The 24,262-nt window shown below is 45.7% G+C and overlaps 1 protein-coding gene across 2 annotated transcripts in view; it reads right to left on the bottom strand.

The window, feature by feature from the left end:
• SMARCD3 (SWI/SNF related BAF chromatin remodeling complex subunit D3) overlaps positions 1–24,262 on the bottom strand; it is a 160,384-nt gene that overhangs the window by 63,637 nt on the left and 72,485 nt on the right. For both annotated transcript variants that reach the window (XM_077809554.1, XM_077809555.1), the window contains exons 5-7: positions 16,793–16,915; positions 10,915–11,010; positions 5,084–5,185 (exon numbers count right to left, since the gene is read on the bottom strand). In XM_077809554.1, coding sequence (XP_077665680.1) covers positions 5,084–5,185; positions 10,915–11,010; positions 16,793–16,915 — 321 coding nt within the window. The remainder of the gene's footprint in view (positions 1–5,083; positions 5,186–10,914; positions 11,011–16,792; positions 16,916–24,262) is intronic.

Raw genomic sequence — 24,262 nt, 5'->3', positions numbered from 1 at the left:
GTAGAGCGTCGAGAAGCAGGGGACCGACTGCACTCCCTGGATGGTGGTGTTGGAGTAGAAGGGTGCCGAGGCGATGGAGATTGGTGTGCCATCAACGCCAGCTTTCCCTTAGACTGCTCGGAGGGTCGGGATGGAACCTGTGGTGCCGGGATGCTCTCCTGTCTCAGCAGCGAGAACAGAGCCATGAGTCTCAGCAGGTCCTGCACCACCTCAAAAGCCTCTGGGGTGGACAAGAGCGGTAGATGCTCTGATGCGAGGGGGTGAGCGAGACTGGCCCAGACTTGATGCCTCTCTTGGGCACCACTCTGAGTTCCCGAGGCGTGGCCTGACAGAGGTGCCACAGGTGGCTGTCCCTGGGTCTTGCCGAGGGAGATCGGCCTCTCTCCGACCTCTTTTTCTTCTGCACCAGCAATTCGGACCAGTGCTGAAGGCTGGACTATCCCCGAGAGGCTCCATGACGGTGCCCAGCCTCCTTGTGAGCATCTTTCTTCAGCACCAGATCCTTCAAAGACAGCACCGGAGCGCTTCGCGCCAAAGACGATGTGCTGGGAACAGGATCCCTGGTGCCTCGGTCTGACTGAGGTCAGAGACCTGCCTCCATAAGGAGAATTTTGAGACACTGCTGCCTCTCCTTAATAGTTCTCGGTCGGAATTCCCGACAGATCTTGCAGCAGTCTCTCTCATGACCCTCACTCAGGCACCATAAGCGGGAGGTGTGGAGGTCACTTTTTGGCATGCGCTTCGCACAGATCTGTCAAGTCTTAAAGCTCGGGGATTGTAGCATGCCCCGGTAACAAATGGGAACCCCCCTATAACTGAAACTTATAAAGAACTATTAAACTATACTAACTACTGGAAACTAACTATGTACAGCTTATAAAGCACTGCTAATCTGCTTGCCAAAGCAAGAGAAGAGGAAGGGGAAGTTCCAGCTACTGTCACTGGCTGTAAGAAGGAACTGAGGGGGTGTAAGGTCGGCAGGGCTCTATATTGGATGTCATGAAGGCGGCACTCCAGGGGGCGCCCAGGCCAACCCTACAGTTGCTGCTAGGGGAAAAATCTTCTGGTTACTGTGCACGTGTGTGCGCACACATCTGTTTGGAATTGACATGAACAAACACTCGACGAACAAGTGGTTATAGTACACAACAAAACTATAAAACTTTGAACCTGGGTCTACACTTATCAATAGTTATCTTTCCTATCTAACAAAGTAGATTTGCCCCCAAAGTTCAGTCTCTTGCAAAGATGGCTGGTTTCTCAATAACTAGGATCCAAACGTTCATGAAAACACCCCCCTCTGCCCGGGGTTTTCCTCAGTGAATGAATCCAGAGTGCCTTTCTCAACACATTCTTACAATGAAAACAGTCTTTTGTTTCTATTCACAGGCAGGGCAAACCCCTGCCCTGTTGCAGAGTTCCTTTTCTATCTCAAAGTGGTTTCAATTGTTTATTGTTGTCTCTGGTGGTTTTCCATTGATTGTTCTGAGACGTGGCAAGAGTAGACCATAGAACCTTGTATTACCTCACTGGCTGACTAGGAAGGGGTGACATCTCCTTCTTGCTTGAATGGGGAATCAAGAAGACACATTATCTCCTGGTGACTGATTTCTATTCCAAGTCCATAAAGCATACTTTCAATATAAATACATTATTCCTTAAATATTATCCATACACACATCTTGCAATCATAGAATCGTAGGACTGAAAGGGACCCCAAGAGGTCATCTAGTCCAGTCCCCTTCACTCATGGAAAGACTAAGTATTATCTAGACCATTCCTGACAGGTGTTTGTCTAACCTGCTCTTAAAAATCTCCAATGATCAAGATTCCACAACTTCCTTGGGTAATTTATTCCAGTGCTTAAGATCCTGACAGTTAGGAAGTTTTTCCTAATGTCCAGTCTAAACTGCCCTTGCTGCTATTTAAGCCCATTGCTTCTTGTCCTATCCTCAGAGGTTAAGAAAAACAATTTTTCTCCCTCCTCCTTGTAACAATCTTTTACAGACTTGAAAACTGTTATGTCCCCCCTCAGTCTTCTCTTTTCCAGACTAAACAAACCCAATTTTTTCAATCTTCCCTCACAGGTCATGTTTTCTAGGCCTTTAATCATTTTTGTTGCTCTTCTCTGTACTTTCTCCAATTTGTCCACATCCTTCCTGAAATGTGGCGCCCAGAACTGGACACAACACCCAATTGAGGTTTAATCAGCACTTCGTAGAGCGAAAAAATTACTCCTCATGTCTTGCTTACAACACTCCTGCTAATACATCCCAGAATGTTCACTTTTTTTGTAACAGTGTTACACTGTTGACTAATACTTAGCTTGTGATCCACTATGACCACTAGATCCCTTTCTGCGTTACTCCTTTCTAGGCAGTCATTTCCCATTTTGTATGTGTGCAACTGATTGTTCCTTCCTAAGTGGAGTACTTTGCATTTGTCCTTATTGAATTTCATCCTATTTACTTCAGACCATTTCTTCAGTTTGTCCAGATCATTTTGAATTTTAATTCATTCTCAAAAGCACTTGCAACCCCTCCCAGCTTGGTATCATCTGCAATGATTATGTTTTGACAGGTTATGAGCTTTCTGCAGATATCTTACATGATATCTTTATGAATAAACAGCCTGTAAGACATGTTTGGTGTAATGAGTTTTTCAGGTCTGAAGTGAACTGTTTGCAAACAACAGGGGACCCTTTACCAAGGGGTCTCTGTGTGGCATGGGGAATTCTTCCATTGACCAATCTACCTACCTGAGAGCACAAACCTATATACATTTACCAGGCCACATTTTCAGCTTGTCTCACTCCTGCTACTTTTTTGGTGACTAGATGGATTTACGAAAAAAATTGCACCAATAAGAAAGTTACACTCTTGAGGCACTTTTCCCCATTGAGGGACTAACTTGAATTAGTATCACCATTTACATAGCTAATAAATAACTTGATTAATAAAGAATTAAAGGAGGGTAATATAATTAATTCGAATCAACATAGGTTTATGGAAAATAGATCCTGTCGGTATTTTTATTTTTTACATTGACTTGGTTAAACAGTTGCAAGAGGCTATGTGGACCCTCTCTCTTATTTGGTGATAAGGCAGTTAGGCAACAAATTTAAACTAAACCATAATAAGCTGTTCCCAAACACAAATAAGAGCATCCATAGAGCTAACAGCACCAAAAAACAAGAACCTCTTCCTACCCTTGATGATGCAGCTTGAACAGGTGCAAGGGCCAAATGTAAATGTATATATCTAGAAACAAAGAATGTAGACCATGTTTACAAGATGGGGGACTCTATGCTGAGATGCAGTAACTTTGAAAAAGATTTGGGGGTCATAGTGGACAATCAGCTGAACATAAGCTACCAGTGCAGCACTGTGGCCAAAAGGGCTAACCCGATCCTTAGATGCATAAACAGGAGTATTTCGAGCTAAGTTCCCTGTAAGCTGCACGTCTACGCAGCAGCCTATTTAGCGCCACGCAGGCGCTCAGGGAACCAGCCCAGGGACCTGCTGCAGCCGGGGACAGCCTGGGGGAGGGGAGCCCCTCCCCCATCTCCAACCTAGCCCTGCCCCCAACCTACTGCGGCCGGGACGGCTCGGACCTGCTGCGGCGCCCATCCGCTGGCCCCAACTTTGCTGTAGCCCTGACCTGCTGCGGCCAGAGCGGCACAGCCTGGCCCAGACCCACCTGCGGCTGGGGCGGCATGGACTCAGGCGCAAGCCTAGGCATGGCTCAGCCACGTGTGGATCCAGGTGCGGCTGGAGCGGCCCAGCCCAGCCCCAGGCCCGGCCAGGGTGCCCCTCCCCAGATCCAGACATGGCGAGGGCGCCCCTCCCACAGCCCAAACCCAGCTCCAGCCTGGACATGCTGGGGCCGGGGAAGGGGAGCCTATCCTGCAGCCCCAGCCCCGGAACTCCTGTAGGGAGAGAGAGATGGGGGGAGTCCTATGTCCCCACCGTAGCCCCAGAGCACCCTCCTGCACCCCAAACTCTTCATCCCTGGCCCCACCCCAGAGCCTGCACCCCCAGCCGGAGCCCTCACTCCCTGCAACCCTGTGCCCCAGCCCTGAGACCCTCATCCCCGACCCCACCCCAGAGCCTGCATCCCCAACAGGAGCCTTCACACCCCTGCACCCAACCCTCTGCCCCAGCCCTGAGCCCCCTCCCACACTCAGAACACACATCACCTCCTTATTGGTGCACATAACAAAATTCATTCTGCGCATGGGTGGAAAAAATTAGAGGGAACACTGATTTCGAGTAGGAGTAGAGAGATTATTTTACCTCCGTATTTGGCACTGGTGCAACTGCTGCTGGAATAGCATGTCTAGTTCTGGTGTCCACAATTCAATGAGGATGCTGATAAATTGGTAAGGGTTCAAAGAAGAGCCATAGAAACATACTTAGAAAACATTAGAAAACATACTTTATAGTGACAGACTCAAGGAGCTCCATCTGTTTAGCTTAACAAAGAGAAGGTTAAGAGGTGACTTGATCACAGTCTATAAATACCTACATAGGGAACAAATATTTGATAGTAGGCTCTTCGGTCTAGCAAATAAAATTATAATACGGAAGTTGAAGCTAGACAAATTCAGACTGGAAATAAGGCATCCATTTTTAACAGTGAGGGTAATTAACCAATGGAACAATTTACCAATGATTCTGTGCATTCTGCATCACTGGCAATTTTTAAACCAAGACTGGATTTTTTTTTTTTTTTTTTTTATAAAAGATAGGCTACAGATCAAACAGGAATTAATTCAAAGAAGTCCTATGGCCTGTCTTATACAGGAGATCAGAAGAGATGATCCCATTGGTCCCTTCCGACCTCGTAATCTATGAATATAGCCCATGATATTGTACATTTATGACATTTACCTCCTCCACCAATTGAAAAAGGAATACAGCAAAAGCTGTCCTTTCTAAAAATTCCATCACTTAGAATCACACAAATGACAGCTGGAAATGATTTCTTGGTGTATGTGACAGGGTGACTCCCTTGTGATGTACTGTATCCTGCTGTTTGTGTTCTGTGTCAGCAACAACCTTGCCAAGCTCAATGCACTGACCTGGTAATCCAACATGAGGAGAAGTGTGCACCGCACACTCACATCACCAGGCCTCTTCACCTGGAAGCCATCAGTCTCCTGGGTAGTGGGAGTTCTGTGCCACTGCCAGAGGAGAAACAAAACAGGAAGAGGGTCAGTCTCAGTTTGCCTCTGTCTGACCTGGGAGATTGTGTTGTTTTGGGTGTGTATACACAGTATTTCATGCAAAAATTATCATTAGTTCAACAGTAAGATTCTGAAATCACACCGTCCGAACAGTATTGCCAGGTGTCCAGTTTTTGACTGGAATGCCTGGTTGAAAAGGGAACCTGGCAGCTCCGGTAAGCACCTCTGACCAGGCCATTCCCTGCCTGCCCTGGCTCCACGTGGCTCCCAGAAGCAGCAGCATGTCCCTCCGGCTCCTAGGTGCAAGGGCGACCAGTGAGGCTCCGTGCACTGCCCCCGCCCCAAGCGCCAGCTCTGCAGCTCCCATTGGCTGGGAACTGCGGCCAATGGGAGCTGCGGAGGCGGCACCTGTGGGCGAGGGAAGTGTGCCTTGGGGCCACAGGGACATATTGGACACTTCCGGGAGCTGCCTAAGCCCACACCCCAGCCCTGAGCCCCCTGCCGGAACCCTCACCCCCATCCTGCACCCCAAATCTCTGCCCTAGCCCTGAGCCCCTTCCCCCTCCCGCATAGCAACCCCTCAGACACTGTCCCCGACCAGAGCCCACACTCCCCAGCTAGAGCCCTCACTCTCCTGCACCCCAACCCACTGCCTCATCCCAGAGCCTCCTCCCACACTCCAAGCCCTTCTGCTGCAACCCCGAACACAGAGCCCCCTCCTGCACCCCAAATTCCTCATCCCTGGCCCCACCCCAGAGCCCGCACGCCCAGCCAGAACCCTCACCGCCCCCACACTCTAACCCCTCTGCCCCAGCCCTGAGCCCCCTTACGCACCCTGAATCCCTCATTTCTGGCTGCACCCCAGAGCCCACATCCCCTGCCCCAGCCTTGTGAAAATGAGCAAGTGAGTGAGGGTGGGGGAGAGTGAACGACTGAGGAAGGGGGAATGGAGTGAGCAGGGGGTGGGGCCTCGGAGAAGAGGCAGGGCAGGGAAGGAGCCTCAGGGAAGGGGCAGGGCAGGGGTGGGGCAAGAGTGTTCAGTTTTGTATGATTAGAAATTTGGCAACCCTACCTCTGAAGTTAGAAAATTCCAACTCTCCCTCTTGTTCATATGCCTTAAAATACAATCTCTCTTTATATCAGTGTATGTTATTTGTTGGATAGCACAATATATACTGCAAACTGGAATTTTTTAGACAATCTGTGATGGGGTATACAACCCCCATAGTGTGCAACAAGGGATTATTTTGAGCTCAGACAGCCTCGCCCCGCCACACCTGTAGCAAATGCTCCATCTGTTGGAGGCATTAAAAGGGAGGGAAATAGTTCATTTGGGGGGCAGAGCTGGAAGAGAGCAGACTTGCAGCCCACAGTTCCAGCAGCACACATAAGTGCATAGGGAAGCCTAAAGGCTCTGACACAGCTGCCCAAAGGGGCTCTCTCTGAGGGAAGGGAGGACCCACCCCAGAGATAATCAGAAAGGGAAGTATCCCCCTCTCCTCTGCCTGTGGACCCTGGACATTGGTAACTTCTTACTTATTTTGCTTGGACTTCCCCAACAGGGGAAAGCCTTGAACTAAGCTGACCTTGGGGAGGGCAGGGGGGAAGCGAAGGAAGGGCACGAGAGGAAGTGGCCCAGGGAGGACAGCTTTAAGCCGCCTTGGTTGCCAGAACACTGGTAGCCCAAAGGGCCCTGGGTCGGAGCCCAGTGGAGTGGGAGGGCCCAGGCAGTCAGGGATTGCAGCCGTGACCACTAGGCCACACTCCCCAACCAGACCCCAAGTGAGGACTATTACACAACCTCACATACTCTACTACACAGCTATATTTGTCACTGCCAGGGCTGTCAATTAATCACAGTTAACTCACGCGATTAACTCAAAAAAATTAATCATGATTAATCACACTTTTAAACAATAGAATACCAATTGAAATGTATTAAATATTTTTGGATGTTTTTCTATATTTGCAAATATATTCGTTTCTATTACAACACAGAATACAAAGTGTTCAGTGCTCACTTTATATTATTTTATTTGCACTATAAAAATGATGAAATAGTATTTTTCAATTCACCTCACACAAGTACTGTAGTGCAATCTCTTTGTCCTGAAAGTGCAGTTTACAAATGTAGATTTTTTTTGGTACATAACTGAACTCAAAAACAAAACAATTTAAAACTTCAGAGCATACGAGTCCACTCAGTCCTACTTCTTGTTCAGCCAATCACTAAGACAAACAAGTTTATTTACTTTTACAGGAGATACTGCTGCCTGCTTCTTATTTACATCACCTGAAAGTGAGAACAGGCATTTGCATGGCACTTTTGTAGCCAGCGTTGCAAGGTATTAACGTGCCAGATATGTTAAACATTCGTATGCCCCTTCATGCTTCAGCCACCATTCTAGAGGACATGCTTCCACACTGATGATGCTTCTTAAAAAAATAATGCATTAATTAAATTTGTGACTGAACTCCTTCGGGGAGAACTGTATGTCTCCTGTTCTGTTTTACCCACATTCTGCCATATATTTCATATTACAGCAATCTCGGATGATGACCCAGCACATGTTCGTTTTAAAAACACTTTCACAGCAGATTTGACAAAATGCAAAGAAGGTACCAATGTGAGATTTCTAAAAATAGCTACAGCACACGACCCAAGATTTAAGAATCTGAAGTGCTGTCCAAAATCTAAGCGGGACGAGGTGTAGAGAATGCTTTCAGAAGTCTTAAAAGAGCAACACTCTGATGCAGAAACTACAGAACCCGAACCACCAAAAAAGAAAATCAACCTTCTGCTAGTGGCATCTGACTCAGATGATGAAAATGAACACGCGTCAGTCTGCTCTGCTTTGGACTGTTATCGAGTAGAACTCGTCATCAGCATGGACGCATGTCCTCTGGAATGGTGGTTGAAGCATGAATGAACATATGAATCTTTAGCGCATCTGGCACGTAAATATCTTGCGACACCAGCTACAACAGTGCCATGAGAACGCCTGTTCTCACTTTCTGGTGACATTGTAAACAAGAAGCGGGCAGTGTTATCTCCTGCAAATTGTAACCAAACTTGTTTTTCTGAGGGATTGGCTGAAGTAGGACTGAGGGGACTTGTAAGCTCTAAAGTTTTACATTGTTTTATTTTTGATTGCAGTTATTTTTTTGTACATAATTCTACCTTTGTAAGTTCAACTTTCATGATAAAGAGATTGCACTACAGTTGCAATGGGGCAACTGAAAAATATTATTTTTCTTTTTTAAAGTGCAAATATTTGTAATAAAAAATAAATATAAAGTGAGCACTGTACACTTTATATTCTGTGTTATAATTAAAATAAATATATTTGAAAATGTAGAAAACATCCAAAAATATTTAAATAAATGGTATTCTATTATTAGCAGGGTGATTAATTGCGATTTTTTTTAATTATGTGATTAATCACGATTTATTTTTTTAATCGCTTGACAGTCCTAGTCACTACATGTATGTTTCATTAACAAAGTTTATTTTCAATGGAAATTAAAAAAAAGGTAATAATCTAATCAGCAAACTAGCTGGTTCTACCTGGGGCGCCAATGTGGAGACACGAAGAAACTTTGTACCTGCCTTGTGCTATTCTGTAGCAGAGTATTGCTCCCCAGCGTGGCCCAGCTCTTTTCACAGAGGACTAGCTACTACAGGACAGGCCCAACAAAGACAATAACAGAACGCCACTTGCCGTCACCTTTGGCCCCCAACTAAAACCTCTCAAGCGCATCATCAAAGATCTACAACCTATCCTGAAGGATGACCCAACACTCTCACAGATCTTGGGAGACAGGCCAGTCCTTGCTTACAGACAGCCCCCTAACCTGAAGCAAATCTTCACCAGCAACCACACACCACACAACAAAAACACTAACCCAGGAACCTATCCTTGCAACAAAGCCCGATGCCAACTCTGTCCACATATCTATTCAAGTGACACCATCATAGGACCTAATCACATCAGCCACACCATCAGGGGCTCGTTCACCTGCACATCTACCAATGTGATATATGCCATCATGTGCCAGCAATGCCCCTCTGCCATGTATATTGGCCAAAACAGACAGTCTCTACGCAAAAGAATAAATGGACACATATCAGACATCAGGAATCATAACATTCAAAAACCAGTAGGAGAACACTTCAACCTCTCTGGTCACTCAGTAACAGACTTAAAGGTGGCAATTTTGCAACAGAAAAGCTTCAAAAACAGACTCCAACGAGAAACTGCTGAACTAGAATTAATTTGCAAACTAGATACCATTAACTTGGGCTTGAACAGAGATTGGGAGTGGCTGGGTCATTACACAAATAGATTCAATTTCCCCATGTTAAGTATTCTCACACCTTCTTGTCAACTGTCTGAAATGGGCCATCTTGATTACCACTATACAAGTTTTTTTTCTCTTGCTGATAATAGCTCATCTTAATTAATTAGCCTCTTAGAGTTGGTATGGCAACTTCCACCTTTTCATGTTCTCTGTATGTATATATATCTTCTTACTATATGTTCCATTCTATGCATCTGATGAAGCCCAAAAAGCTTATGTTCAAATAAATTTGTTAGTCTCTAAGGTGCCACAAGTACTAAGGAGACCAACCAACCAACCAGGCCTAGCTGTTGGTACTGTTCAACACCGCCCCATGACATCAGGTGATACGTCATCTTGCGGAATCTATTCCTTAAGGTGCAAGACATGCTACATGTACCCTCACTGGAAAATGTATTTAATCCGCTGAGCCACCATATCAGCTCAATTTCCCTATGAAACCTCAATATCACCTCCAGGTGGCATACTAGATGGCAAGAACAAGCTTCATCTACAAATCCAATAGTACAGCCAGTGGTATTGACCTTGTTTGCCATCTTTAAGTAAAGCTCAATAATTTCAGATGCAAAGTGCTCAGATGTGCTACCTTTGTGACTCCCTCTTTTGCTGCTGTGGCCAGTTAAAAGATATAGGCCATACATACACTTGTAGGCTACACCCAGCAGCATGGACTGCCTAATTCCCTCATGGACTTGCATAATGCCCTTCCCTCAGCTGCTGAATGTAGATGCAATCGTAATATATAACAGAGTTTATATATTCATAAACAAAACTAACATTTAAAACTGGAATCATAACATGGCCACAAAAATTTTTACACAAAATTTTTCACACACATATATATATATATATACAGTACACACACACACACTAGGAAGGACTTCACACAGTGCTGAATTTAAAAATAAAACGTGGCACTTACAATACTATCATTTTGAAATCGATACTTATTCACAACTTTTTAAAGTTCTTATCTTCATTAGCCAATACATCATGTAAGTTCCTTGATCCAGAACTCACAGTAAAGATGAAAGATCCACACCAACTGGCTCCTTATAAAAGGGCATCAGCCTCAGCATTAGTAAAATTCCAACACCAAAGTCTTCTTTCTCAAAGCCATGGCTTTGTTGCTTACGATGCCTGAATGAAGATTATTTAAGCACTACAGTCATAAATACTATGTATGGCAAATCTCTTTCATATCCCTGAGAGAACACCTCTCTGAGAAGCAACTTGTAAGGCCACAAACATCCCAGCAGAAAGAGTCAATGAAAGTAAACATGGGAGGGGGAATTAAGAGTGTACATAATTGTTGAGTTGCAATAGAAGCAGGGTTGTGTGTCAGGGTTGCGTGAGCCTCCTACCTCCACCAGATGATTGTCAGGTCCATAAAGATCTTTGTCCAGCTCAATGACCAAACTTTTAAAGAAGGAGGAAAACTTCCGCTTCTGTTTGCTGATCTGTAAAATCAGAAAACAGAGAAATGTCAAAGAACGAACCTCCGCCTGGGCTTACTGCTAACTTTGTGCCTCCTCGTCCGGAACATGAATTCCCAGACTGGACTGGATCCAAGGTCCATCTAGTCCAGTCTCTGTCTCTGAGAATGGCCAGTACCAGCTACTTCTGAGGAAGGTGAAAGAAACCTGATAGTGGGCGATTGTGGAATTACCTGTCCATGGGGGAAGATTCCCCGTAACCCTGTCAGAGAACTTTGGCTTGTACCCTGGATAGTTTATCCCATCTATTGTAGGGATGGATATTCTTTTTTTTTTTTTAATCTGAAAAAGCACAGGGCCTCATTTACATCTTGTGGCAGTGAGCTCCACAGGTTAATCACGCACAGTACAAAAAATATTTCCTTTTGTCAGATTTAAATTTTGCTTTGCTATTTCATTGCTGGTCAGCATGTCGAAGTCTCACCCTGTCCCTCCCAGAAACATACCGTGGTTTGACAGTTGCTGTGCGGCATCTGCTGCTTATTACACTAATGGTGATTGTTTCACTATTATCTTCTCCTCCACACATTTGCTTGTTTCAGAGTAGCAGCTGTGTTAGTCTGTATCCGCAAAAAGAAAAGGAGTACTCGTGGCATCTTAGAGACTAACACATTTATTTGAGCATAAGCTTTCATGAACTACAGCTCACTTCATTGGATGAATTCAGTGGAAAATACAGTGGGGAGATTTATATACACAGAGAACATGAAACAATGGGTGTTACCATACACACTGTAACGAGAGTGATCAGGTAAGGTGAGCTATTACCAGCAGGAGAGCAGGGCTGGGGGGAACCTTTTGTAGTGATAATCAAGATGGGCCATTTCCAGCAGTACACCATTTGCTCAAGAAACTCCCTGAAAAAGCACAAGAACAAATCCACATAGACACACCCCTGGAACCCCGACCAGGGGTATTCTATCTGCTACCCAAGCTCCATAAACCTGAAAATCCTGGATGCCCCATCATCTCAGGCATTGGCACCCTGACAACACGATTGTCTGGCTATGTAGACTCCCTCCTCAGGCCCTACGCTACGAGCACTCCCAGCTATCTTCAAGACACCACTGACTTCCTGAGGAAACTACAATCCATCGGTGATCTTCCTGAAAACACCATCCAAGCCACTATGGATGCAGAAGCGCTCTACACCAACATTACACACAAAGACAGACTATAAGCCGTCAGGAACAATATCCCTGATAATGTCACGGCAAACCTGGTGGCTGTACTTTGTGACTTTGTCCTCACTCATAACTATTTCACATTTGGAGACAATGTATACCTTCAAATCAGCGTCACTGCTATGGGTACCTGCATGGCCCCACAGTATGCCAACATTTTTATGGCTGACTTAGAGCTGACAGCTCTCGTCCACTAACGCCCCCACTCTACTTGCACTACATTGATAACATCTTCATCATCTGAACCCATGGAAAAGAAGCCCTTGAGGAATTCCACCATGATTTCAACAATTTCCATCCCACCATCAACCTCAGTCTGGACCAGTCCACACAAGAGATCCACTTCCTGGACACTACGGTGCTAATAAACGATGGTCACATAAACACCACCCTATACCGGAAACCAACTGACCGCTATGCCTACCTACATGCCTCCAGCTTTCATCCAGACCACACCACATGATCCATTGTCTACATCCAAGCTGTACGATACAACCACATTTGCTCCAACCCCTCAGACAGAGACAAACACCTATAAGATCTCTATCAAGCATTCTTACAACTACAATACCCACCTGCTGAAGGGAAGAAACAGACTGACAGAGCCAGAAGCGTACCCAGAAGTTACCTACTACAGGACAGGCCCAACAAAGAAAATAACAGAACGCCACTAGCCATCACCTTCAGCCCCCAACTAAAACCTCTCCAACGCATCATCAAGGATCTACAACCTATCCTGAAGGATGACCCATCACTCTCACAGAACTTGGGAGACAGGCCAGTCCTTGCTTACAGACAGCCCCCTAACCTGAAGCAAATCTTCACCAGCAACCACACACCACACAACAGAACCACTAACCCAGGAACCTATCCTTGCAACAAAGCCCGTTGCCAACTGTGTCCACCTATCTATTCAGGGCCTAATCATAGGGCCTAATCACATCAGCTACACTATCAGAGGCTCGTTCATCTGCACATCTACCAATGTGATATATGCCATCATGTGCCAGCAATGCCCCTCTGCCATGTACATTGGCCAAACTGGACAGTCTCTACGTAAAAGAATAAATGGACACAAATCAGACGTCAAGAATTATAACATTCAAAAACCAGTCAGAGAACACTTCAGTCTCTCTGGTCACTCGATTACAGACCTAAAAGTGGCAATTCTTCAACAAAAAAACTTCAAAAACAGATTCCAACGAGAGACTGCTGAATTTGAATTAATTTGCAAACTGGATACAATTAATTTAGGCTTGAATAAAGACTGGGAGTGGATGGGTCATTACACAAAGTAAAACTATTCCCCCCCTCCACCACACTGTTCCTCAGACGTTCTAGTCAACTGCTGGAAATGGCCCACCTTGATTATCACTACAAAAGGTTCCCCCCGGCTAGTAATAGCTCACCTTAACTGATCACTCTCATTAGAGTGTGTATGGTAACACCCATTGTTTCATGTTCTCTGTGTATATAAATCTCCCCACTGTATTTTCCACTGAATGCATCCGATGAAGTGAGCTGTAGCTCACGAAAGCTTATGCTCAAATAAATTTGTTAGTCTCTAAGGTGCCACAAGTACTCCTTTACATTTGCTTATGTTTCCCACCTGTTGCCTCTCATCACATACTTAGATTGTAAGCTCTTTAGGGACAGGTACAGTGTGACCGAAAGCACCCCTTTATTTACAACCTACACACTACTGTAATCATCTTTCTACAAAATATGTCTTGTGAGGTATCATTTGAAAACTAATAACTTGCTGGTAATATCACGTATGTAGCAACATTATATGTAAAGTAATGAAATCCTCCTGCATGATATTAATAGCACGTTTTCAAAACCACATTGCCCCGACTAGGCAAAACTTGTTAAACAGAGGAATGAGTGTTTATCTCAATTTATATATACATAATAAACAGGATGCTCAGGACAGCAAGGGGGAAAATGGCAGGGAGACAAGGAAAATCAGCATTTCAGAAAACACAGTGAGAGCAAGCATGTTAAAGAAGTATGGGCTGGATGAATGGACTATAAGGTGGATAGAAAGCTGGCTAGATCATCGGGCTCAACGGATAGTGATCAATGGCTCCATGTCTAGTTGGCAGCCGGTATCAAGCAGAGTGCCCCAAGAGTCGGTCCTGGGGCTGGTTTTGTTCAATATCTTCATTAATGATCTGGAGGATGGCGTGGATTGCACCCTCAGCAAGTTTGCAGATGACACTAAACTTGGAGGAGAGGTAGATACGCTGGAGGGTAGGGATAGGATACAGAGGGCCCTAGACAAATTAGAGGATTGGGCCAAAAGAAATCTGATGAGGTTCAACAAGGACAAGTGCAGAGTCCTGCACTTAGGAAGGAAGAATCCCATGCACTGCTACAGACTAGGGACCGAGTGGCTAGGCAGAAGTTCTGCAGAAAAGGACCTAGGGATTACAGTAGATGAGAAGCTGAATATGAGTCACAGTGTGCCCTTGTTGCCAAGAAGGCTAATGGCATTTTGGGCTGTATAAGTAGGGGCATTGCCAGCAGATCGAGGGACATGATCATTCCCCTCTATTCAACATTGGTGAAGCCACACCTGGAGTACTGTGTCCAGTTTTGGGCCCCACACTACAAGAAGGATGTGGAAAAACTGGAAAGAGTCCAGCAGAGGACAACAAAAATGATTAGGAGGCTGGAGCACATGACTTATGAGGAGAGGCTGAGGGAACTGGGATTGTTTAGTCTGCAGAAGAGAAGAATGAGGGGAGGTTGGATAGCTGCTTTCAACTACCTGAAGGGGGGTTCCAAAGAGGATGGATCTGGTCTGTTCTCAGTGGTAGCAGATGACAGAACAAGGAGTAATGGTCTCAAGTTGCAGTGGAGGAGGTTTAGGTTGGATATTAGGAAAAACTTTTTCATTAGGAGGGTGGTGAAGCACTGGAATGCGTTACCTAGGGAGGTAGTGGAATCTCCTTCCTTAGAGGTGTTCAAGGTCAGGCTTGACAAAGCCCTGGCTGAGATGATTTAGTTGGGGATTGGTCCTACTTTGAGCAGGGGATTGGACTAGATGACCTCCTGAGGTCCCTTCCAACGCTGATATTCTATGATTTTATGAGAAGAAAGAGCACAGAATCTCCTTCACCACCAGACTCCATGTCACCTTCTTTACTGTTTGAATAAACTTTGCTTGGAGGGGTAATCTTCAGAAGGATCTAATTTAAAGGGTGACTGGACTATAAAAGTGAGGGGCAAAAATACCCCAAATCATCTCTCTTCTACCTACGAAGAAAAAAGGAACCCGCCCTTTGACTTTGGAGGGAGATCCTGACCTGAGAAATTGGTCAGCCATGTTGCTGGGAACATGTGGTAAGGATGTTACCTTGAACCAAGTCTAGCTTGTTGAGTTTTAGTTACCAAGACATGTTCTATCTTTATTTCTCTTGTAACCGTTCCTGACTTTAATACCTGATACCCGAATTCACTCAAAATCCCATCTTTTTTTATTAATAAACTTGTTTTATTTTTTAATTTAAACCAATCCAGTGTTGTGTTTAAACTGAACTGTTTGGTAATGCCAATTAAAGTAGCAAATTGTTGAATATTGACCCTTTACAGGGGCAACGGACCTTTAACATCTGAACTGTCAAGGAAAGGGCTGGACAGCACAGACCACATGTTTGGAGAAAATTCATGACTGGGAGTGTGTTGGGGTCACCCTGCAAGTAGTAATTAAGGCTGGTGGAAGCCAGAGTGTGACTGGGGTGGTCTGGCAGGCTGCTGGGATCAGAGCTGCTGGACCAGGGCTGCAGCTGTACTTAGTCACTCAGAGTGTGACCTGCATGCTGTTAGGCTGTTTGTAAGCAAACAGGCTGGGAACTAGAATAATAGAACACTGAGAGGCACCCAAGGTTGCAGGGCCGGTAGTGACACAACCCTTCACTGGTCTGGATTGCACCCCAGAATACGACAGACTGTCTTTGCTATATGTGTGTTCTGCACTTAGCAGAAGGGGACTAAAACCTTGATTGGGACCTTTAGGCACTACTGCAATAAAAATAATAATAATCCTCTTCCAACCTGGCCCTGACCCCCTACGTATGCTCTCTTACACTTCCTATGAACACAAACCACCTTACATCCTCTTCTTGCCCCTCTAGCCTACTCCTCACAATGCAGCCTGTCCTGCTCATGTCACACTACATAGTAACATTGCCGTCCCCAGACAAGACCTATTCCACAAGGTATGGCCCAAATCCAGCCTACATCTACAAATGGAATGAATTTCCCCCAGTGCAATCCTCTTCTCCCCTTCTATGTTTGGGTCTCTCCCTTTCTTTCCTCCTGTCAGTATCATGCCCCCTCCCCTCCCTTTTTGCCCACATGCCACAGAATTATGTCTGTACTTCTGCTTCTGCTGGACATAATGCATCCACAGCAGTAGTGGCCCTTCCACTCCTATATGGAGATATCCTTTCTAACACTGACATTCTCTGACAGTCCAGCATCCTACAGAACACAACAGGAACTTCCAGCCCCTTCTCAACCCTAGTGGAGAGAGAAATGCATCCAAGTCTTACATCATCCAGGAGCTTCCCTTCCACTCGCAGCTCCCAAGATGCAATGCTGCCGTCAGAGTCATCAGCATCAGATTTTGCAGGGTTAAAGGTGTTGGAGATGTAAAGCCTCAGTTTCCGTTTTTGCTGTTAAACAAAACAGAGATAAGAAAATAACACACACAGCGCACATTCCAGGCATGGCGCAGCCCTGGGATATAGATGTATCTAAGTATTTATATGGCCCCCTATCACTGTAGAATTTGAGTGCTCAGTGGAGTTGCACCAGCTTACTTCAGGTCTGCATTTGTCCCTGGGTATGTAACAAAACTTACTGAAATGCTGGATCTTGAAATTCCATTCAGAAACCCTCAGCAGTGAGGAAGAGCAGAGAATGGGCCATACACCAAGGAAGAAAGAAGGGTACCGTGCATACCCCACAGCCCTGGAAGTCAATGTCCTACTGTTTTTACAAACCTTTTGAAAACTATTTCTTGTAAAAAGATTAAATAATTCTGATGCTTTAAAACAATCTCATTCTTCCTTTCTCAATTCCAGCCAGTGTTGATGAGGACACTGATGAGCCATAACAGCAAAGCTCTTGCCATATGAATGTCTTTCATGGATGACTCAATCCAGATTTTTATATTGCAGGGGGTAACCAAACCATGGCTCGCAAGCCACATGCAGCTCTTTTACAGATAAAGTGTGGCTTGCCCCCCCCCCCCCCGCCCCCATTCTCCACTTACAGACTGTGGGAGGGAGTTCAGGTCTTCTGCCAGAGACAACTGGTGCCTGCTGAGAGTGGGGAGGGGCACATTTTAAAGGTTCAAACCCCCCAACAGCTTGAGTCATGCCCCCCCACACACACACATACCCCATACCCTCAGCGGTTCTCCCTACATCTCCCAGCTGTTTGCTGCAGCCTGTCCCCACAGACGCAGCTCACAGCTTGCCAAATCCAGCAGCTGCTGTGCAGGGAGGGGGCCCAGTAGCACCATGTGATGGAGCAGGGCCAGCAAATCTTGGCAAAAATCTGAGGAAGCATGTGATCCCATGAGTCCCCACCCCCTGTTGCCTCTGGCTCTGCCCAGCAGTGAGGGGGGGGTCTCAGGGCTTCAATACTGCGGGGCGCGCCTGCTGGGGCTTGGGACTTCAGCAGGGGTGGGGCTGAAACCCTGAGATCCCCCCGTTCCTGCAGTGCTGAAGCCCCAAATGTCACTGGGTGCCTCCCACGGGGCTGAAGCCCCAAGCCCCATCAGGCAACTCCTGTAGGGCTGAAGCCCTGAGCCCAATCAGGCACCTCCTGAGACCCCCCCCCCTTCTCTGCAGGGCAGAAGCTCCTAACCCCACCACCCTGCCGCGGAGCTCAAGCCCCAAGCCCCAACAGGCACACCTTGGCTCTTGAACTTCTGAAGATGGTTGTATGCAGCTTGGAGGGTCAGTAAATTTGGTCATCCCTCTTATATTGGCATCCATTTCTGTAGTATATGAACTTGCAAAACTAGATGCACTAGCAGTTCCATCCCCCTCACCATATTTCCCTATCCTGCAGAGCTTTACCTGTAATGTTCACCCACACACTGCTCTACCCTCCTGCACAACTCTGCTGCCACCCCAATTGCCCCCTATAACACATGCACTCTAGGCCTCCCCAGTAACTATTTATCCCATCACTTTCCTCCATTCCCAGCACAGCTATCTCCCCCATCTCTGCACTGCTCTGATCACCCATAATATTCCCCTAGCAACCAGTGTGGTGGGTTTTGTACCTGTGAGCACACAAGCTGCTCCAATAAACCATCAGACCTTATAATGGTAAAAGAGAGAAGCTTTCGAATTATATAGAGCCGAAGAAGAACTTTGTGTAACTCAAAAGCTTGTCTCTGTCACTAACAGTTTTTCCAGTAAAAGATATTAGCTCACCCACCTTGTCTCTCTAATATCCTGGGACCAACACGGCTACAACTACACTGCAAACTTTATAATCTCCATAAATATCATACCTTCTTAGATGACTCACAAAACCACCTCTTCCCGCCTGACCTGCCTCCCTCTCAATAATTCTTTCTGCAAGGCTTGCTGATTACACAAACTTATCATGACTCAAACTGACCTCCTTATTTGACCTTCTAAACCCTCTCCACTTATTTCATTACCATCGACATCACCATCATCTTCCCTGTTATGCCAGCTTGCAACATGGAGTCATCTTCAACACCTAACTCTCACTTTCTCCTTATATTCAGGCTATATCCAAATCCTTCTGTTTTTTCCTCCTCAATATAACAAAAATTCTGCCCCTTCATCTCCAATTAGATGGTCCAAAGAGCCAGTTCTTCAAACCCTGATCTTTCCTGTCTTCTTTACTGCTAACTCCTCCACTCTGGCCAACCATGATATCGACACGGTCTCCTCTAATCCATTCAGAACGAGACAGGTAAAATTATCTTTCATCCCTGTCAACTAGACTACATCACACCTCTCCTTGCAGCTCTCCACTGGCTCCCCTTGCCTAACACATCCATTTTAAGCTTCTCACACTTCCTTCATGTTCTTGTACAAGTCAGCTGCACCCTACGTATCAGAACCTGTCTCCTTTTGTGCCACAAGGAAGAATCATATAATAATTATGAATAACAATGCTAAATGATGCTTACCTATGGATTTCCTAGTGTGTCCTGCATTCTATGTATCTTGCTTTTAGCTTGTAAACTCTTCAGGTGTAACATGATGGACTCAAATAGTCTGTCTACGCTGCAAAAAAATACCTGCAGCTGGCCCATGTCAGCTGACTCAGGCTCGTGGGGCTCAAGCTGCAGGGCTATAAAACATCTTGGTAGAGGTTCAGGCTCAGGCTGGAGTCCAGACTCTGGGACCCTCCCCACTCATGGAGCCCCAGAACTTAGGCTCCAGCCCAAGTCCACATCTACACTGCAATTGTATAGCCCCGCAGCCCGAGCCCCACAAGTCCAAGTCAGCTGACACAGGCTGGCCATGGGTGTTTTACTGCAGTGTAGACATACCCAAAGGCTGCTACCCTGGGCCAGGACAGTCTATTTGTATGCACGTGAGCATGTGATTACTGCTACACAAATAATAACTAATAATAAATGGTGGACTCAAAGGTGCCTGGAGAAACCAGCAGAATATGTAACTCACATATGTGAGCTGTTCTTCAAATCAGATGTTCATACAGAGGACATCGCAAACCAGCCATTGTCTCAGAAAAGACCATCACCCCAGTAAGGGCATTAATCAGAGATCTCCCAACACCAATGCAAAAAGAAAGACCCATGAATTTGATTAATCCATGTAGACTCATGGACCATATCAAATTCCAAAACATGCTAAAGGACTGCACCACTCCACCAACAGGTCAAGATATTGAGGATCTGAGAAACCATTATCCTCATACTTGAATCTTGACCTTCACCATAACTGCCCCCGCAGAGGCACTTCCTTCCTCATCAGCCACACAGATCTTTGTTTTCTGAAACTTTATGCTGGAGGAAGACAAAGGGACAAAAACGCAAGCACCAACAGCAGAAAACAAAGACTGGAAGAGACAGGTTGAAAGACAAAGAATTCCTTCAAGCTCACTTTAACCTGTGTTACAGGCCAAAAGAACCTTTCGATCAGCCTCCATTTCAAATACCACTCAAGAAATTATTTGAGGTGTTAAACGGCTTCATTAATCATGATGTCTGCAGCCTACAGCAGAACCCAGCACTGTGAAGAACTATCCTCCTACTTCACTGAAATGATCACACACATTCAGGAAAGTTTCTTTGGCTTGCAGGGATCTGATCCCCCTCTGCCAGCCAACCAACAACCCATCTGTGTTCCCAGAGTCCAGCCCATTCACTTCACAAGAAGCATGGGTGTGAATCTGACCCCTCCTCTTCCTGGCTAGTGCAAGAGAGTCATGAGTAAGTGGTTCCACTCTGGACCAAAATAATCAATTCCTATTCAAGGAGGAATCTTCCCTTCCTCCTTCAAATATATAATAGTCTGATGAACATTGAATAAGCCTACCCTGGATACAGTGGTTCTAGCCAAATACTACTCATTATTAAACTTTCAAACTCATAGAGAAGCTAGCCAAAGGCTGACTAGAACTCATCTAACCAAAGCCAGCAACCTATACCTGACACAATCTGGATTCAGGCCAGGATATGGGACAGAAAAAGCATATTAATAGCACTGATAGAGGATATGCTGCTGTCAACAGGTAAAGGCAGACAGTCATCCTCCTCTTACTGGATCTCACTGTAGCATTTGACACTGTCACATACTGTTGTCCTGCCTCAAAGAGGTGGCAGAAGTCCAGGAGAATGTGTTAAAATGATTTGAGTCATTCCTGGATGGACACATGCAGAGGGCAGTTTTGGAAAACTGCAGATAGATGCCCAATTTATGGAGTCCTGTTGAGACCAGTTCTATCTCTGATCCTATGCAACATCTAGATGAAGCCAAAAGGAAACCTGGTGAGATGACAATAATTCAAATGCTGTAATATGCAGATAATATACAGTTCTACTTATCCTTCACTACATACAACTACACCTTTACTACCAAGATGGCCTAGATCTTGGACAAGATCGGCTTTCAAATGAAGAACAGCTGGCTGAATCTAAACGCCAGCAAGACAAAGGTAACGCTGGTTAGCAGTATAAGCACTTTGCAACCATAGTGTTGTTTCCTTTGGTTGATGGTTCACACTCACAGTTGGTCAATTCATTTCACAGCTCACATGCACTTTTGTATTCCTTGCTGATGCTAAAGCTCTCACACAGCAGCATCTGTGAACTTTGCTTTCTACATCTCTGGTTCATTAGGAGACTCCATCTCATCCTGGCAGATGATGACTTTGCCTCAGTTATAGACACCTTTGTTACCTTCTTGCTGGACTACAGCAATGCAATATACCTGGTTATGACACCATCCGCTATTAGGAAATGCCAGCTAGCACAGATTGTAACAGCACATCTCAGCAACACAGATCACCACAAGCACATCACACCTGTTCTCTGTACCCTAACTTCCCACAGAATATCAAGTCACAGTCTTGGTCTTTATTACAAAGGTGCTCAGGAGCCTGGGACCATGATATTGAAAAGATCATGTAAAGCTCCAGGATGAAGACCAAGATCAATATATCTGTTCCTCAGGCACACTGGAACTGCCCACCACAAGAGTAATGTTCATCATGTTCAGGAGATAGAACTTACTTGAGGACTGGTTCAAGACGGTGAACTGAACTCCACAGAACTAAGAACTCTCACCTTCCACTTAAAGTTCAAGACACTTCTTTGACCTCCTTTCAATAATATACAGGTATAGCAGCACATACATTTAAAAAAAATAAAACCTACCAAAACAAAACACTATAGTGCTCTCTCAATTTTCCTCCTGGAGAGAGGATGAAAAAGAGAAAGAAGGCTCTCAAATACTATGGTAACGAACACAGCATAAGAACCTATGCAGAAAGGAACAGACTATACTAGAACATGAGTCTCACATATACACTGGAAAACAGATCTTGCAACCATATGAACAGTAGCTGTTTCTATTTCTGAGTTCTTCAGGCATCAGATTCACAATAACCGGTGGAGCTCATAAGTTTGATTAAATAAGCAGCATTCCTAGAAATCAACCAAGTCTGTTTAGAAAACTAACTATAGTTCACAATGCTTACATTCTTAACTTTTGTACTTGCATGAATGCATTCGATGAAGTGAGCTGTAGCTCACGAAAGCTTATGCTCAAATAAATTGGTTAGTCTCTAAGATGCCACAAGTCCTCCTTTTCTTTTTGCGAATAGAGACGAACACAGCTGCTACTCTGAAACCTGAAAAGAGACTGCAACTTCTGTGAGGTGCCCAATGTAAATTACAATCTCCACTGACTGCCTGAAGGTGATTGTAACTTGCTGGCGAGTTCACTGAAGGTTACAATCTCTGCTGGATGCTTTCCTAGCTCTGCTAGGAAATCTCATGCAAGTTACAACAGATATCAGAGGATGAACCAAAATCTGCTGAAGGCATAGAATTCTGCCTGACTGCAGGTTTTGTGTACAGCATTGTGTACAGATCTAAGTGTAGATGTCCCATATAGACCTCCATGCTGCTCATAGATTCATAAATTCCAAGGCCAGAAAAGGCCACTGTGATCATTAGGTCTGTCTTCTATTTAACACAGACCACAGAACTTCCCAAAAATAATTCCTAGAGCAGATACATTTAGAAAAACATCCAATTTCGATTTAAAATTGTCAGTGATAGAGAATCAACCATGACTATTGGTAAATTATTCCAGTGGTTAATTATACTCACTGTTAAAAATATTGCCAGTCTGAATTTGTCTAGCTTCAACTTCCAGCCATTGGAACGTGTTAGACCTTTTCTCTTCTAGACTGTGGAGCCCATGATCAAATATTTGTTCCCCATGCAGGTATTTATAGATCGGGGTTGCAAAACTGTATTGAGGGCCAGGTAGGGAAGGCTGTGTCTCCCCAAACAGCCTAACCCCTGCCCCCATCTGACCCCTCCCACTTCCCACCCCCTGATTGCCGCCCTCAGAACCCCCGAACCATCCAACCCCACCCTGCTCCTTGTCCCCTGACCATCCCCTCCCGGGACCGCACCTCCTATCTAACCCCCCCTGCTCCCTGATTGCCCCAACCCACACCCCCACCCCCTGACAGGCCCCCAGGGATTCCCACGTCTATCCAACTCCCCCTGCTTCCTGTCCCCTGACTGCCCCCTCAACCTCCGCCCCATCCAACTGCCCCCTGCTCCCCATCGCCTGACTGCCCTGACCTCTATCCACACCCCTGCACCTAACCGCCCCCCAGTACCCCACTCCCTATCCAATCCACCCTGCTCCCCGCCCCCTGACCACCCTGCCCCATCCAACCACCCCCTGCTTCCTGACTGCCCCCCGGAACTCCCTGTCCCTTATCTAACCCCCCCGCCCCCTTACCATGCTGCTCAAAGCAGCATGTCTGGCAGCTGCGCCGTCCGGCCGGTGCCAAAAACGCTGCTGTGCTGCCCTGCAAGAGAGCACAGCCCCACTGCCCACAGCGCTGCTCACGTGGCTGCAGGGGTGGGGGAACAGCAGGGCAGGGGCCAGGAGCTAGCCTCCCTGGCGGGAAACTCAAGGGCCGGGCAGGACGGTTCCGTGGGCCGGATGTGGCCCGTGGGCCATAGTTTGCCCACGTCTGTTATAAACTGTAATTAATTCACCGTTAACCTTGTCTTGTTAAACTAAACAGATGGATCTCCTAGAGTCTGTCACTGTAAGGCATGTTTTCTAATTCTTTAATCATTCTCATGGCTCTTCTCTAAACCCTCTCCAATTTATCAAATTCCTTCTTGAATTGTAGACACCAGAACGGGACACAATATTCCAGCAGCAGTAGCACCAATGGCAAATACAGAGGTAAAATAACTTCTCTAATTCTCCGTGAGATTCCCTTGTTTATACAGC

The sequence above is a fragment of the Eretmochelys imbricata genome, chromosome 2, assembly GCF_965152235.1.
Source record: "Eretmochelys imbricata isolate rEreImb1 chromosome 2, rEreImb1.hap1, whole genome shotgun sequence".
Classification (NCBI taxonomy): domain Eukaryota; kingdom Metazoa; phylum Chordata; order Testudines; family Cheloniidae; genus Eretmochelys; species Eretmochelys imbricata.
This window is presented reverse-complemented; position numbering and strand designations above follow the sequence as displayed.